The sequence below is a fragment of the Anopheles arabiensis genome, chromosome 2, assembly GCF_016920715.1.
Source record: "Anopheles arabiensis isolate DONGOLA chromosome 2, AaraD3, whole genome shotgun sequence".
Taxonomy (NCBI): domain Eukaryota; kingdom Metazoa; phylum Arthropoda; class Insecta; order Diptera; family Culicidae; genus Anopheles; species Anopheles arabiensis.
The window spans coordinates 36,439,721-36,454,886 of NC_053517.1; the positions used below are offsets into that span (position 1 = coordinate 36,439,721).

The 15,166-nt window shown below is 42.0% G+C and overlaps 1 protein-coding gene and 1 long non-coding RNA gene across 2 annotated transcripts; both read right to left on the reverse strand.

Moving 5' to 3' along the window:
- Nucleotides 1–4,046: 4,046 nt before the first annotated feature.
- On the reverse strand, nucleotides 4,047–5,492 carry LOC120896218. Its single transcript, XR_005738411.1, has 2 exons — nucleotides 5,091–5,492; nucleotides 4,047–5,002 (listed from the first exon to the last, which is right to left on the reverse strand). It is a non-coding gene; the product is annotated as an uncharacterized LOC120896218 (long non-coding RNA).
- A 3,314-nt stretch (nucleotides 5,493–8,806) lies between these two features.
- LOC120908658 (glycine-rich cell wall structural protein 1.8-like) lies at nucleotides 8,807–15,072 on the reverse strand. Its single transcript, XM_040319880.1, has 5 exons — nucleotides 14,893–15,072; nucleotides 14,458–14,599; nucleotides 12,933–14,318; nucleotides 12,573–12,724; nucleotides 8,807–10,901 (listed from the first exon to the last, which is right to left on the reverse strand). Exons 2-5 carry the CDS (start codon nucleotides 14,538–14,540, stop codon nucleotides 10,837–10,839), a joined length of 1,686 nt encoding a protein of 561 aa, XP_040175814.1. The 5' UTR covers nucleotides 14,541–14,599; nucleotides 14,893–15,072; the 3' UTR covers nucleotides 8,807–10,836.
- Between the last annotated feature and the right edge of the window lie 94 nt (nucleotides 15,073–15,166).

A 15,166-nucleotide genomic window follows, 5' to 3' on the forward strand; every position in this document is an offset into this window, starting at 1 on the left:
CAATCGCTAATAATAAAACAAAACCGTAAGTATCAAATTTATCGTGCACACCGTGTATCTATACCAAAGCTAAAATGACTTTTTTTCAGCTATTGGTTCAATAAACTATTTGAGAATGTAAAAAAAGCACTTATCACGCTTGCAATGAATTATCACCAATCCCACGCGGTGAAGTAAAGACATGTTGTATAAAAATTGCTCGAAACCATGCGGTATAATTGATTCGACCGTCACACCACCGATTATTCCTATCGAGTTTCCTATCGTGCCGCTGCCAAATGTCACGCAAAGTGGGGGTTCCCATGGCACTATCCTTATCTTTCATTAGCTTATATTTAGTATCGCACTTTTATCAATTTCCCTCTACTGTATTTTCTTTCATTAAGAATAATAAGCTGATGGTCAATGACACAATTATACCTGAGAAAGGATACGCTTAATAGAGTTTTAGTAACCTAGTAATATTAGTTTAGTATTATTTACAGCAGCATTTGGACATCATGTCCCGCAAAACAGTTGTAATATCCTTTGCGATCCTCGCGTTACTCAGTATTCGCACACAGGCCGATCGACAAGAGGATATAATAGATTATTTGCCCAGTATCACCCACAATCTTCACACCCAACATTCTGGAGTATTTAATTGCTGACTACTCCAGTTTTCCATCAAATTTGTACTATCACTGATGCTGAACGACATCGCACAGCGCCTGAGTAATCTAGATGTCAGTCTACTGCAATCAGATCACCGGGGCGAGCTTCTTCGCTTCTTTCGAGTGCCCAATTTGGTCATAATATTGTGGGGAAACCAACAACAAACTTTTGACAACTTCTACACATTTTCACACTTATATGTATTTTAAATTGAAGATCTGATAAAGATATTTTAATCGAACCGAACAGCCATTAATTGATTATCCAGCTAAATCATGTCAAATAAAAAGCATTACCATACACTTGATGACCGCAACGGGTTTTCTAACTTACGATGCTGTCAGTTTAAATCACAGCATCAAGCTGGCTGCGTACGTACGCAGCCATCGTGGGGTCGTGTTCAGTTGAAGGTCCAGTTTAAAAAATATGAATAGAATTCAATCAGAACAAAGTAGCCTTTAAATAAAATGACAGATTCTGGGCCATTAAAAATCGGTAGGTATTGGTGAAAATTGCGAGAATCATTCATCTTAGCAGTGAGCAGTCCTTTTCATCCAATTATGTAGAGCAATTAAGTCTAGTATGGCTACATGGAGCTCACAGCACAACGTGAATTCTTGTGGCTAGGTTAAACCATCGTATCGTACTGTTCGTAAGTTAATCCTTCTACGCCATATTTCAGTTTATTTCGTTCGTTCCTTTTTCATTTATTTGATGTTTTAAACAGTTTAATGAAAAATTATTGCCCGTAATAGCAGCTCTGGTCACGAATAATTAGGCAATCATAATGAAATTGCTACTGAAACCCTATAAACTATAAACGGTATAATTACTATACAATTTGAAACAAAATCGTTAAGCAAATTAAGTTTTCCAGTTTAGTGTGCTTGAAAGCGGCCTTTGTTCAACATGTTCCGCAAGATAGATCGAATATCCTTTGCGATCCTCGCTTTACTCAGTATTCGTGCACACACCGATCGACAAGAGCAAGTAATAGATTATTTAACCAATATCACCCACAATCTTCAGACCCAACATTCTGGAGTATATAACTGTTGGCTACTCCATTTTTCCAACAAATCTGTACTATCACCGATGCTGAACATCATCGCACAGCGTCTGAATAATCAAGATGTCAGTCTGTTACAAGCGGACCATCGGGGCCAGCATGTTCCTACATTACGAGAGCCCAACATGGTCATAATACTGTGGGGAACCCAACAGCAAACATTTGACCACTTCTACACCAGCCAGTGGATAGTGAACATACCGCCCGAATGTCCCACTATTGTCCTGTTCGAGCTTGATGAAACAGAGACTGATCAGCCAAGGAAAATTGGAGATTATTTCCAAACGAGGTCGGTGTTATACTTCGTATTGATCTCATTCAATAAGGACGCCGTGTTCTGCTTTCGTTATCAACCGTTACGCATCACGAGTCACTCCGGTCTCCCCACGCTCGATCAACTGTTCTTCGACCGGCTACAGACGATTCAGTTCAAAACGTTAGTGGCCGGATACGTTAAGGATTACTACACATCCATTTACTGTGAAAAGCTGCCTGGCGAGGACAATAGGTTGTTTCTTCTCTTTGCTGAAACGCAACAACTTACATTTCATTTACAGCAGCTGCGATGCAACAGCAATGACTCACTGGCCCAGTGTTTATCTCGGTATAATCCGATACATTTGATGCTAAATCGATTTTTTATGGCGCAGTACGACAAATTCGCCGTAAGTGGTGTAGCCATGGAACAGTTCGCTATTGCCACACCGAAGGGACGCTTGCTTACTGTGTGGGAAATTATGCTCAAACCTTTTGAGCATTCTGCCTGGGGTATGATACTGGGCATGCTTGTAACCTACCAGATAATCCATCAACTGAAGCCGACACTTTTCTCCAACAATCTGCTAGCTTTGGCACTCTTTGGTTTTGATAAGCGTCAGCTAGTGCTTTCCAAAAGCTTCGAGAAAATAACCGCCTGTGCATTGATCGTGCTATTTTTTCAACTCAAGTGTGCGTACGAGGCAAAGCTTGTATCGTACATCACCGAAGCGCCACGTGTCCCAGACGCCAAGTCGGTTGAAGATTTGCGCGAACGCAACATCACCGTACATTACAAAAGCATTAACATTACATTATTGCATAAACTGAACGGTATGGTCAAGTTCTACGATAAAGATAATTTTGCATTCGATGGTATTACATTGGTGGAAAATCGTGCTGCTCTCATGATGGAAAAGCTGTTTGCTGATAAAATGAAAGGGTACGGAATGCAATACACACTACTGAGCGAGAATGTGTACGAGGCTATTCCGTTTTATGTATTTGGCGCTAAGTCACCGCTGGTAAGGAGCTTTCAAAAATTTCAACAACGCGTCTTCGAAGCCGGTATGCAGCAGTGCTGGCGTCGGGAGTATTACAATTGCTTTATCTGGTATATTAATAGCGGTAAACATCAATATGATATTTACAATGGATCATCTGCTATCATTAGCTATAGGCATCTTAAGCCACTGATGCTGTTTTTCTTGGCTCAATGGGCAATTGCAATAATCATTTTTGGGATCGAGATACTGGTGGAAGCATTAAAACGATCGCAGAACAAGTAGCAAGGAGCATTACATGTTACACGCCGCATCACCATTGTAGTAAACTTTACTAGATACAACTTCATGTACGATACAGCGTGTAAAACATTTAAACATCTACAAATTGGAATGCTCTTCGAGAAGCTAAGCCACTGGGCGACTTCGGTTACGTAATATGACCTATTTTGTTGTTTTCTGGAGCTCATCGTAGTGAACAGTTTACATATTGTTGAATATAAGCTTTCTGATATCAATAAATAATTGCTCTTGCACCGTAAAGCGTTTTACCTGTTCTGTAGCCTACAGAAGTGCTCTCCAACCTTTTTAGGATCGCGGACCACTTGGCTTAGAAAATACATTTGCGCGCGGTCCACATCGATTGAGGGCATACATTTTGTAGACTTAGTTCCAAGTTTTTGATCAAAAATATCTTTAAATGTTATTCTAGATGCTTGTTGAAAATGTAAGCTTAATTGTGGAAAAAATACACGACAGTTATAGTAATAAGCTTATCTTTTTCAAAAGTAAATTCTTTCGCGGACCACAGGTTGGAGCCCACTGACCTGCAGGAATGTAGAATGGAATGACGTGAACCCTCCGAAGGAAATTAAGATGTTCAATATCATAAAAAAGCCTACTTAAACCTGATTAAACCACCTTAATCGCACCACCATTTGTCAGCGTTCACAATTGATTCATAAAATCCCGGCAGAGCTTCCTAAGAACATTCCTACGCTCGACAAGCCATTACCACTTATATTCATTATTTTCTTTCTTAGCGAATACACGACAAAGCACAATTTTTTTGATATTTCTCCCATGCAGCGCATGAAAATGATTAACGCGTTTATTACATTCTACGTTCCTTCCTACTTCCAAATTACATTTGGATTACGATCCCAACTACACGAACAAAGAACTTGAACGATTACCGTGGGTTTTTCTCGGTTACCCGATGTTTAAGTATCAGAGTGCGATTGGCAATGCATATCACATGTTAACATCCGAAATTTGAGTGGTTGTTTAATTTAACGCGAAACTTCCTACTACAACGGACTACCTCAATGATTTAGGCTTTGAATAATATCCGAAATTTTAGTGGTTGTTTGAGGGAATAAGGGGTGCCACTTTCGCCGCACAGCTTGCATGATGGAGCTGACGCTGTATAGCCGCATCGCATCCACGATGGCAAGGATGCCATAGTGACAACATACCTAATTCACAATGGCGTCAATGCAATTGCTGGTTACTATCCGCTAAGGGGCTGATGCTGTATCAGTTTACCTTATTCACTATGGTGCAAGGTTTTATACTAGATGTTACATCCGAAATTTTAGTGGTTGTTTAAAAGATCTTTTCAGCCAGGATGGCTTTCCATGCCATCGGCCTGAAGAAAGAAGAGCTGCTGAGACTTAGTGCTGAAAAGCCGAATAGTCGGTCTTTTACTGCATCTCTTTCGCCGTCCCGATTGCGATCCACTCCTATGTGGAAATCGCGATGACTTATACTCACACACACACACTGATGCGCACGTATGAATATGAAGTGCTGTGGTGTTGGTGAAGTCGTTAACCATGGTCTTCACACCGCGTACCGGCGTGTCTCCGCCGCCAGCTTCTAATACCGGGAACATGAGCCGCTTCAGCACGAACAGAGACAAGCCACGCGGTTTCGACGCACGTTGATGGGGAATAAGGCGACGCGATGGATCGTTTCCTTACGGTAGTCCATGCTGAACGCCAATGAGAACGGTCATCTGAGAACAGACAATTAGAAAGATGAATATTAAAATTTATTCTGATTAAGAGAGAAGGAAGGTTTTAGTAGCGGAATTGAAAACTTACCATTTTCTAATCGAAGACTGACGGCCGCTAGTTCCGTGCTGGTTAAACCGGTTCGGACACACGCACTGATTTTCTAACCTTGCAGCAGGCCGACATGACGCCATCCACGGAAATAACGCCAACGCTTTGCCGCGCACGTTTTTCACCAGACGGCAGCCATTTTGTTACAACAACCGTGCCGTTGACCGCATCCGAGGGCCAACCGAACTGCGATGCCGGTTTGCCACGCACCAGCCAAGCTACGCACAGCTGCCACTACTCCAGCAGCAACGCCCTTCCAGCAACAACCGGGGGTGCTACCGGGGAGACACACCCGGGCGCCCGCGCGGCAATGCTCGCAGAAACTCACGCACGTACCAACCGCTCTGTTTCACACACCAGTTAGAAATGGCCGACTTTTCACCATCGTATGCTCTTTTTTATATTGACAACGTCCAACACGGTCACTGTGTTCGTGCAATGCACACCGCACACACACACCACAACACTGCGTATTATTAGCGGTCCAACACTGACGCCGACTATTTTCTGCATCACGTATCGTCACAATTGTTCGCCAAATATGTGAATACAGTAGAAATGAGCTTGAAAATCTCGAATAATATAAAGTTCACTTGATTTATCATCAATTTCGAACGAATCGTACGCTTAAAACAGGCGTAAAAGATCACGCACACACATGCACGATAGCCGTTGGTCGATTTTTCTCATCAGCAAGCTTACGCACACACACGCATTCAGCTCATTTGGCAGATGGTCTCGAACAGGGTGGTTGTGAGAATTTTGAGCACCTTGACAGTTCAAGCCAATGTGGCCCAAAACTGACAAGGGTACAAATTTAAATTTGTGCGTTTGGGGTAATTTGCAACTGGTTTCGTTTGGTAAAAGGATTTCAAAATTTTAAAATGGAAAATCTGAATCCCTTTTGTTGTACGTTACAATTTAATACAGAAACTTCACGATGTAATTAAAATGATACATTTGATAAATTCCAGTTCCAATGTAAAATACTTAATATATGAATGGTAATTTATCGCTTTCGCGCGCGTGAGATTTTGACTCCACCAAAGCAAAAGGGATATTTTGGGACATAACGGAAACGGGCGGATATGGCCATTTCAAAACGACGGTTACGTTACACCACAGAGTAGTTCGAATAAATGAAAAATCAACACATTAGCGGAAAATTGGTTTTTGCCATTACTATGTATATCTTTATTAACCATCATTTGTGTATGTTAATGTAAAATAAGAATATTTAGATTGCAAAACTTACCCAAACAGCATATGCGCCAATTAACAGTAGCAGTCCATGGGGAATTGATTTCTCCAGTAGATGGCCACTTCGGGGATGCTACTAGCTACGTTCCCCCTTGTATTGCCGGTAAACCCTTTCTAAGTATGAACTTTCAAAATCTATTCGCAAGATCGCAAATCATTTTAAATATTCCAAACGAGCGCAACAGTGTACTTATCATCGTTTACGTATCGATATATAAAGAGTGTGTCATATGATTATCGTGTTAGTGGTTAATTCTTTAAATAGAATCTATAATTCTACATCGCTTTTTGTATAGTAAAGCATCCTTTCAAATGCACGAGAGATGCATTATCACAGTCTTTGGTAATTTCAACATAAATTAGACAAAATTTACGGCTTGTTTGTTGTACAGCATATTTTCTTGTTTTTTTTACTACGCATGCGCGTTCCCCCAGCGGTGCAGCAATCAGGATTGCGTTTTTTCAGTCAGATAATATGGTATAGATAGGGGACTGTTGAGTCGAAATAAATAAACTTTTAAATGCACACATTGTGGTATTTGACTTTGTGCGATTTTTTTAAAATTTACACAGTTTTCCTTGCGGCAGTCAGACACATTCGACCATGTATAATCGCTATATGTAATGTACTCGTTTTTGTATCATAATATCGTTGCTCATTAATAGTTTCTTTAACGAACTAAAATGTTTGTTTTAAATTACCAACGTCGAATTGTACCGTATTGGGGCCATCACCTTCATATATGGGTCCACAAAAATCATATATTTAAAAAATATATATTCAAACTGTGCATTGGGTATTTTTATCAGTGTACCGTTCAGCTGTTGCCGATTGATCAGCGGTGGTGAGGAGGTTCTTCCCTTTTACGTATGTGTATAATCAAACTATGAATAAGTACTACAGGACGGCATATCATAAGTGGATGTAATTTGTAAATTAAGAAGCATTGAATAGCAAACATATTAAATACCAATAATTACCTTGTTTTCTCTGGCAGTTGACACAATGTGTGTAGACGTTTCTCATTTCGTAACTCTTTTCTCCAGATTGTTTTCAGTTGTGTTTAGATTCTGATTTGGTTCGTCATCTTGTTTTTGTTTGTTTGTCAATCGGATATCAAGCGATTACATTCCCATTCTAATCCCCGTTTTCATCTATGGCTTAAACCCATGGAAAGGCACATGTTTAGGACAGATTTGAATTTTTTTTTTTTTGCAAAATCAGGAATAATAGGTTTCACATCCCATTCTAGTTCCATATGCCAGCAGATAAGCACTGCTGGTGGTGGAGATTGCATATCACGCTCATATTAATCACAAGCATTCTTATTAGCGCTTCTTTTGTGAAATTACTCAAATTCATAATTCAGTTTCAACCTTTGCGGCGTTTCAAGTCTTCTATTTTCATCGTTATATTATGACGGTTTAAACAAAATAAATCCCAACATTAAACAATGAAAGAAACCGATTGGTTTTACCACGGCAAATGATTACGATGCATACACATAATCTATTAGCGCGTTGTATTACATCGCGTTCATTTCCTTTCTTATGCTTGGATTTGTTGTAATAAACATTAAACAATTTGTTCGATTTTAATAATTACGATGGCGCAGCACACAGCAAATGCGCTTAGCTGTTATTGGAAGACATGTTTTAAATTTAACCATTATCGTGTTATAGTATATTTACTGCATTAATTCAATATCACTTTTTATCGTAAAGCTTTGAACGTTGGAATTTATTGGTACGATTTTTTTACTCCAGAATTACTGCTATAAGATTAGCAAAACGAACGAATATTTAAAAGAAATCATATTTAAGGTTTGCCTGTTGCTTGTCTATGGACAATATAAAGCATAATAGGTTCTCTACCAACCTTTTTGTAGATGATTTAGGGCGTTTGCAGGTACCCGGTAGATGGATTTTTACAACAGCCAGGTAGCTTTTGTCTTTCAAGGGAATGACTTTTCAGGGAAGGTTCTATAGATAAGAAGATGCAATGAAATCATTTCGAAACATAATTTTGCATAGCCGTTGCTTGCTATTGGTACCGACCGAAGTGTAGAGATTAGAGCTGCTTGTTACCCCCATGCCGTGCACAGGTAAGCAATTGGCCATTTAAACCAGGTAAACCAGGTCAGGTAAACTCTCTTCGATACCTATACTCGGCGTACTCGTTGATATGTATATGTTCCACAACACATAACCATGTGTACCCTTTGTCCCTTCCTCTTCTTTCAGTGCTTTGAGCAATTGCTATTGTAGATTTTTGTACGACTTAGGGCATAAAAACGTGCTTTTCTTCCTCTGCCTTTGCCATCAAAATAAGACGTTACACACGAAAATGATGAGAATAATAAAATATTTCGTTTGAGAGATACCGGAGTCTACGAAAGGTTTGTGTAGTAAGTAAAATAATGAAACGCGCCCTCTAAAGCATACTGTACGGTTTGTGTTACCAAATTTATTTATGGTTAGCTTTATCGGTTGGTTGTGTGTAGTTGGTTTCATGTTTCCATTTTATTTTCGTTTCTGCTGCTCCACCGTAAGATAGTACACTCTGCACAAACTGATCCCTTTACTTGCTTGACTTGCTTGGACATCTTTCACGTTTTGCGTTAAATGACTGAGCGGAAAGGGGGCGACTACATTTCAAGTGAAAGTCAAATTATGTATAGAAAACGTAGTTCCATAACTGACTCACCTTACCTACCTACTACCACTGCCAATACTTTGCTTTCAAAAATGCTTAAACCCTTTCCGATGTGTAATTTGCCCTTCGCACGCATACTCGGACACAAATTGAATGTAAGTTGCCTGCCAAAAATCTTGCTTAACACGCACCTTATCCCTACTCACTGTAATTTCTAGTCTATATTGTTATTATTATTATTATTCCTTTAGCTTACGTTCTAAGTGGTAGCCAAAAAAATATGTTTGAATGCCTTGCTGCGTCCTGCTGAGCCCTGCATTTTTATGACTATAACACAATATATTTCAGTGGAAGATAACGAAAGATAAAGGGAAATACATAATTGTCTCTCGAAGGTGTCAGAAAAAAAACTCAAAGCATTTACAAGTCAGTTGAGTATATAAAAAGCTAAGTTACTAACTGTTTTGAGAAAATTCGCTTTAAAACAAAATCACACTATTCAATGGGTTTTATTAGTATCGTCTATTGGGTTCTAAGAGTCTGTGTGCTTAGTCATACTTTTACAAAACAAAAAAGGAAACCTTAAAGAGAAACTCTTGCATGATGATCTTTTGTAACAAATAAAAGGGATTTAAAACCAATCAAATTATTACAAATTCAATCCTGTGTTTGCGTTTGTGTCTTGCAGTTTTCCAATGTTCTGCGCATGCTCTGAGCTAACTTCCTAATTTTAGTCGCTTTTGCATGAAGACGCATATCGTACTCCTGCTGTCCACTTGTGGGGCACTCCTTTGCTAGATTATTTAAACCTATCGAGCTTGTCGTCGCCCTGTGTGTATGTGGAGTACATTTAAACTTAAAACAAAACTTCTGTTCATCAAACGTGATGGATACCTGGCTTTCTTTCTGTGTATCTCTTTCTGTCTGTTCCCACTATGTCATTAATAATTCTGCGCAATAGTTCACGAACTGTGCTTACGTACTAATTGCTCACACTATCTGCTTGAAACTGATAAGAGACTGCTACTACTCGGCTGTTATGATTCTTGTTTTTAAACTACTAATATGCTAAAACGAGCATCCCATGCCAGCTGGCAGAATAATGCGCCTACCACCGCTTTGCTTACTATTTTTGCTGATGCTGGTTTTTTTTTCCACGGCATTAGCCGATTCCGTTTAGGTAGTTCTGTACACATCTTGTAAATGATCGATCGCTGTCGGTCGGTAGGTTTAACTCTACGCTCTTCGTGTGGGAGCATAGCGCGATGTGGCAAAAACCATTGTTCTTTTCGTTTTTCTCTATTAATTTTTGGTCTTCTGAATAGATGAGTTCGTTATCATGTTGAGTAATAGTGCACAGGGGGGGACCTCCCCACTTTACACCAGGCTACACACCACACAATCGGGAGATGCGTTTTGCATAGAACTCTGTACTGTTTGCTTATCATCCTATCTTCTTTGACGCGTGATTGCCGAGAAAGGATTCATTCTCTTGAAGACGTGTATTGATCCTGCACACCCCAGGCGCGCGCGCACACTTCAGTTGACTATTTAGTTTTTGTTTCCCCACTGCACAGCATGGCCTTTAGAGTGTGTATGTGTGAGTTTTATCTTTGAAAGCTGTTTTGCGCCGTTATTGTTCGCGTTAAGAGTAGCGGCAGCTGCAGTTTGATGTGTACTCTTCTCCGTACTCTGTCGCGCACACACTCGCACACCCTTCTTATTCCTTATACCATCATCCCTTTGCCTTTTTTGGGCATGCGCTCGCGGTATCGTTTTTGCTTTTGATTAGCCGGTTAATTAAGCTGTTTAATAGTAACCGCTGTGTGCGTATTGATCAGTTTTGGCGTAGCCCTGCGAATACGCTTGCGCGTCTAGTTGGAAGAATGAAATATTGATAATGATGGTCGGTTGGGTTCGAATAGGTTGAAGAAAGGCCAGGGAGGTTTTGTAAAGGAAAGGAAATTGAGGCAGAACATGGTAGGGGAAGAAAATTGAATCATTTTTCATTAGCTGTTTGCATGTATCATTGGATAGTAAAGAAAATATATATCTTTTTGTTTGGCGAAGGTTAAATAATGATCAATCCATGTTTCTACTTTGGTTTGTGTGATTGTTTTCCGTTCTTTACCGGAAGCACTCAATTATAGCGTAATTCATGTTTCAAAATGATAAATAATCCCGCAAATATTTAGACCACCTTCATGATATCATCTCGTCCCTGTACGTGGCTAACAAACTTAAAAGAAACGTAAAACCTCTTCATCCCCACGATCGCAGTTGAGTTTTCTTTTGCTGTTGATTTAACTATCATTTTTCGTACGTATGTTGATTCTTGATTCTTCGCGTATTTTCATTTGGCAGAATTTGCTTGATATGTTTTAAAGCTTGTTTCTCTTCATGGCGGTTAATGGCGGTTAATACATAACACTGCATAATGACGCTCTATTTATATATATTTTGATCAATCGGCTCGCTAGTCATACATAACGCACGAAAAGACTATTAATATAGCGTTTTACTTCATCAAATATACACAATATGTTCTTCGATTAATGTGTGATAGAGTTGAATATGTTTCATTTCCTTCAGTTGCGTCCTTCACATCGTGTTTTTGAATAGTTTATGGCGTTATTTTTCGTACTGTTTTGCATTATTGGCATATGTATGCTCAGTTCATTTCGTCATACTCGCTCGTCTTAAGTTGTACTTGTTTTTAACAACAACAAAATACTCCATACGTATTGCCTGTTTTTTTTTTTCAACATATTTTCTTTTTCTTCAAGCTCAACTACGACCGTATTTTCCCCGCGAATTCTTTAAGAATGAAATTAATGATGAAATAATAACATTAAAATGTAAATTATTCCCGAGCCTAAGCTGCTACGAATGATAATTCGGTTGGTAATAGATTATTTTTGTAAAAAAAATGAACTTAATTCTCATTGCATTCCTACCATTCCGCATCGATAGTGCGAATGCGGATTTTGCTATTCGTCACGTAACGTCTACTTTATATCACAATTGCATGATTCTTGTAGCATTGGTACCATTGCATTGGTTCGTTGCAAGAAATAATATAGAATGATTGTCTTTACTTTATCGCTAGCATTTGTACTTTGTTACATGATCGAGCTCGATCGACATCATTTTGTTATACGGACCTTTTACTTTCACTGTTTTCAGTTTCGTAAAACTTACGATACAATGTTTTATAGAGCTGGCTCTGCTATGTGTTTTTTTTCTGTATCGTACAATGTACTCTTGTTTTATGAAATAATAATATAAACCACTAATCGCTAAGTGGTATCGAATTCTCACTGTTCTTAGTTTAACAATCTTTAAAGATCATTCTACTTTCCCGATTAGATAGACACTATTGCACAGTTTGAGCGTTGGCACGCTCGCAGTAAGTGTCTACAGGCTTCGGTCACCATGGTAACGTTACTACCATGGTTCAAGGAAAATGCAGAGTATTTAAATGCAAGGAAAGGAGGAAAAGATTGATGCATCTACGAAGGGAGCATGAGCTGTGTCGTACTTACCGTAGCCACTGTAGGCAGTGGAGCGATCGTCGTACTGCTGGCTGGCGTATGTGTCTGTCGAAACAGCACTATAGTCCGCGGTGGTGCCGTACGTTTGGCTGTAATCCTGCGTGTAGCCAGACTGATAGCGTGTATCGTATGTGGCCGTATTGCTGTTTACAGTGGAACAAATAGAAGGCACAAAAGAGTTATTTTAAAAGGAATTTAAGCTAACGAATAATCTGTTATGAACTGAAACGAGAAGCAGATGCTTCACACGCTTGAACAATAACAATCAGTGGACAAGAACAGTAAGTAGAAGGTCATCTGGCTGAAAAAGCGGCAAAATTAAACATCTATCTACTTTAATGGATTATGTACCTATAATCATAGTGTGTGGTATCGTACTCCGTGCCAGTACTGGGATACCCGGTACTAGCCATCGTCGTGTTGCCGTACGAGCTTTGGCTGTATCCGTTGCTGGCGTAGCCGGCTTGCGGTGCGGCCGTGTTTCCATATCCGCCAGTGTTGGCCGCAGGTGTGTGCGTGTACTGATGTTCCATTTGTGGAGCATGCGCGTTCGGATCGCTATAGCCACCGTGGTTGGCCATTGGCTGGGGTGGAGCACTGTACGACGGAACCGGAGCCGCCGCGCCGTGATGCGGTGGCATAGCCTTCGGTGGCAGTGCGCGTGTTGGCGGGCCAGCGTCGTACCGTCCACGCTTCGGTCCCGGGGGGCCTCCCACTCCAGGGATACCACCGCGCTTGTTGATCGGCGGTACGGCGGACGGGTTCGCTGGCTGGCGTGAGTCGAACTGGCGTGGTGGCGGTGGACCCTGACCGTACCCACCACCTCCCGGACCACCATTGTTTTGTCCGTAGCCACCCATCGGGTTGTAAGAGGAGGGTGGCGCGTTGCCATATCCACCACCACCGCCACCACCACCCATACCTCCACCACCACCTCCGCCGTAACCGCCACCACCGGACATACCACCTCCGCCGTAGCCGCCACCGCCGCCACCACCACCATACCCGCCACCACCGCCTCGTCCTCGGCCTCCGCCCATTCCGCCGCGGTACGGCCTTGGCCCACCGTAATCACCGCCACCGCCGCCGTATCCACCTCCGCCACCACCCCGGCCGCGACTCATGCCGCGTGACATAAATCCGCCCCGTCCACGGGACATTCCGCGCGGAGACGAATGGTACGGTGCGGACGAGTGTGTGGATTGTATCGACGATTCTTGCGATCCGGCCGCCAAACTGCTCGAATCGGCCGTTTTTATCGATTGCTTAGGTGACATGTGCTCTGTCTCTGAGCCACCGGATGCACCGCCCTGGGCAGCACCGGTGCCCGAACCGCCGGAACTTCCACCACTCTGTCCCGCACCCGATCCACCGCCCGAGGTGGTCGAGACGGCTTTAGTTGCACCGTTTGTTTCCGCCACCTTACCACCGTCGCCATTTTCTGCCGCAGCAATAGCGGCGGGCGGTCCCGATCCGTTCGATACCGAGGACGGAGGGCCTCCATAATTGGAACGACCACCCATTGGGCGGCCGCCACCACCACCGCCGTATGGACCACCGCGCGACATCGGTGGACCACCGCCTCGTGGCGGACCACCCATACCCCTTGGGGGACCGCCGCCTCGCATCATTCCCCCTCGTCCACGCATCATAGGGGGGCCACCGCCTCCCATACCCATACGGGGACCCATCGGTGGTCCGCCTCCACGGCCGCGACCTCTGAATGGAAATGGTGAGCTGTACAAAAACCGTGTCAGCGTATGTTTGGGTATATGTGTGTGTGTGTTTGGGTGTGTGAGAGAAAGGGAAAGATGATACAAAGTTAAGAATGTATTACACGTCGGACTCATTTACAGCATCATTTATGCTCCCTTACCTTCCCCGGTCACTGTATCCACCTCGGGGCGGTCCTCCACGGCCACGATAGCCACCTCTCGGTGGACCGGACATATCCATCATTATTTATGTAAGCTGTTCACACTTGGCAACGAATACTTCACTTCCGTTCTCGGGGGTTGCTACGAGAGAATAGAAAAAAGATAGAAAAATCGATAATGCTACCGAAGACCATTTTCTCGACGACGTTTCGCCAAAAACTAGCTTATTATACTATTCAAAGATTGTTTGAAACTGTTATGGAAGCAACACCCTTCGCTGCATGTTTATTGATTTTTCACTCGGCCCGTTCTCTGGGCTGCAATTGGCGATAGAACAAAGCTGAGCTTGATACCCCGGTTTTGGGGGACCTCGTCGAGGTAAGCACACCGCAGCTGCCATCACAAAAAGTCAAGAGAATTAAAGCATTATTCACCTATTTCGTTGCACAATATAATAAAATGCGGTTGGCAATAAACAGGGGCGCAAAATTCACTCAAATAGCACGTCAAGACACACCACAAACAGCGATCATGCAACTCTTTTACACGGAACCGGGTAGCTTGGTTTTTCACTGTTTCAAAATGGCGTCTTCCTTTTCTGCGCTCCCAAGCAACAGTTCTGAAGCATTGCCAAACGTGACAGCTTGTCCCAAGGAACAATTTTGTGTGGGATATTTTGGTCCACAAAAAATAACCCACCGATTCAAA

Excerpts from the sequence above, each read along its gene's own strand:
- LOC120908658 (XM_040319880.1), bottom strand. The coding sequence starts at position 14,540 with ATGATGGATATGTCCGGTCCACCGAGAGGTGGCTATCGTGGCCGTGGA. Across the intron at positions 14,319-14,457 it reads GGATACAGTGACCGGGGAAG|CTCACCATTTCCATTCAGAG; the intron begins GTAAGGGAGCAT and ends GTTTTTGTACAG. Across the intron at positions 12,725-12,932 it reads ACCACACACTATGATTATAG|CAATACGGCCACATACGATA; the intron begins GTACATAATCCA and ends CACTGTAAACAG.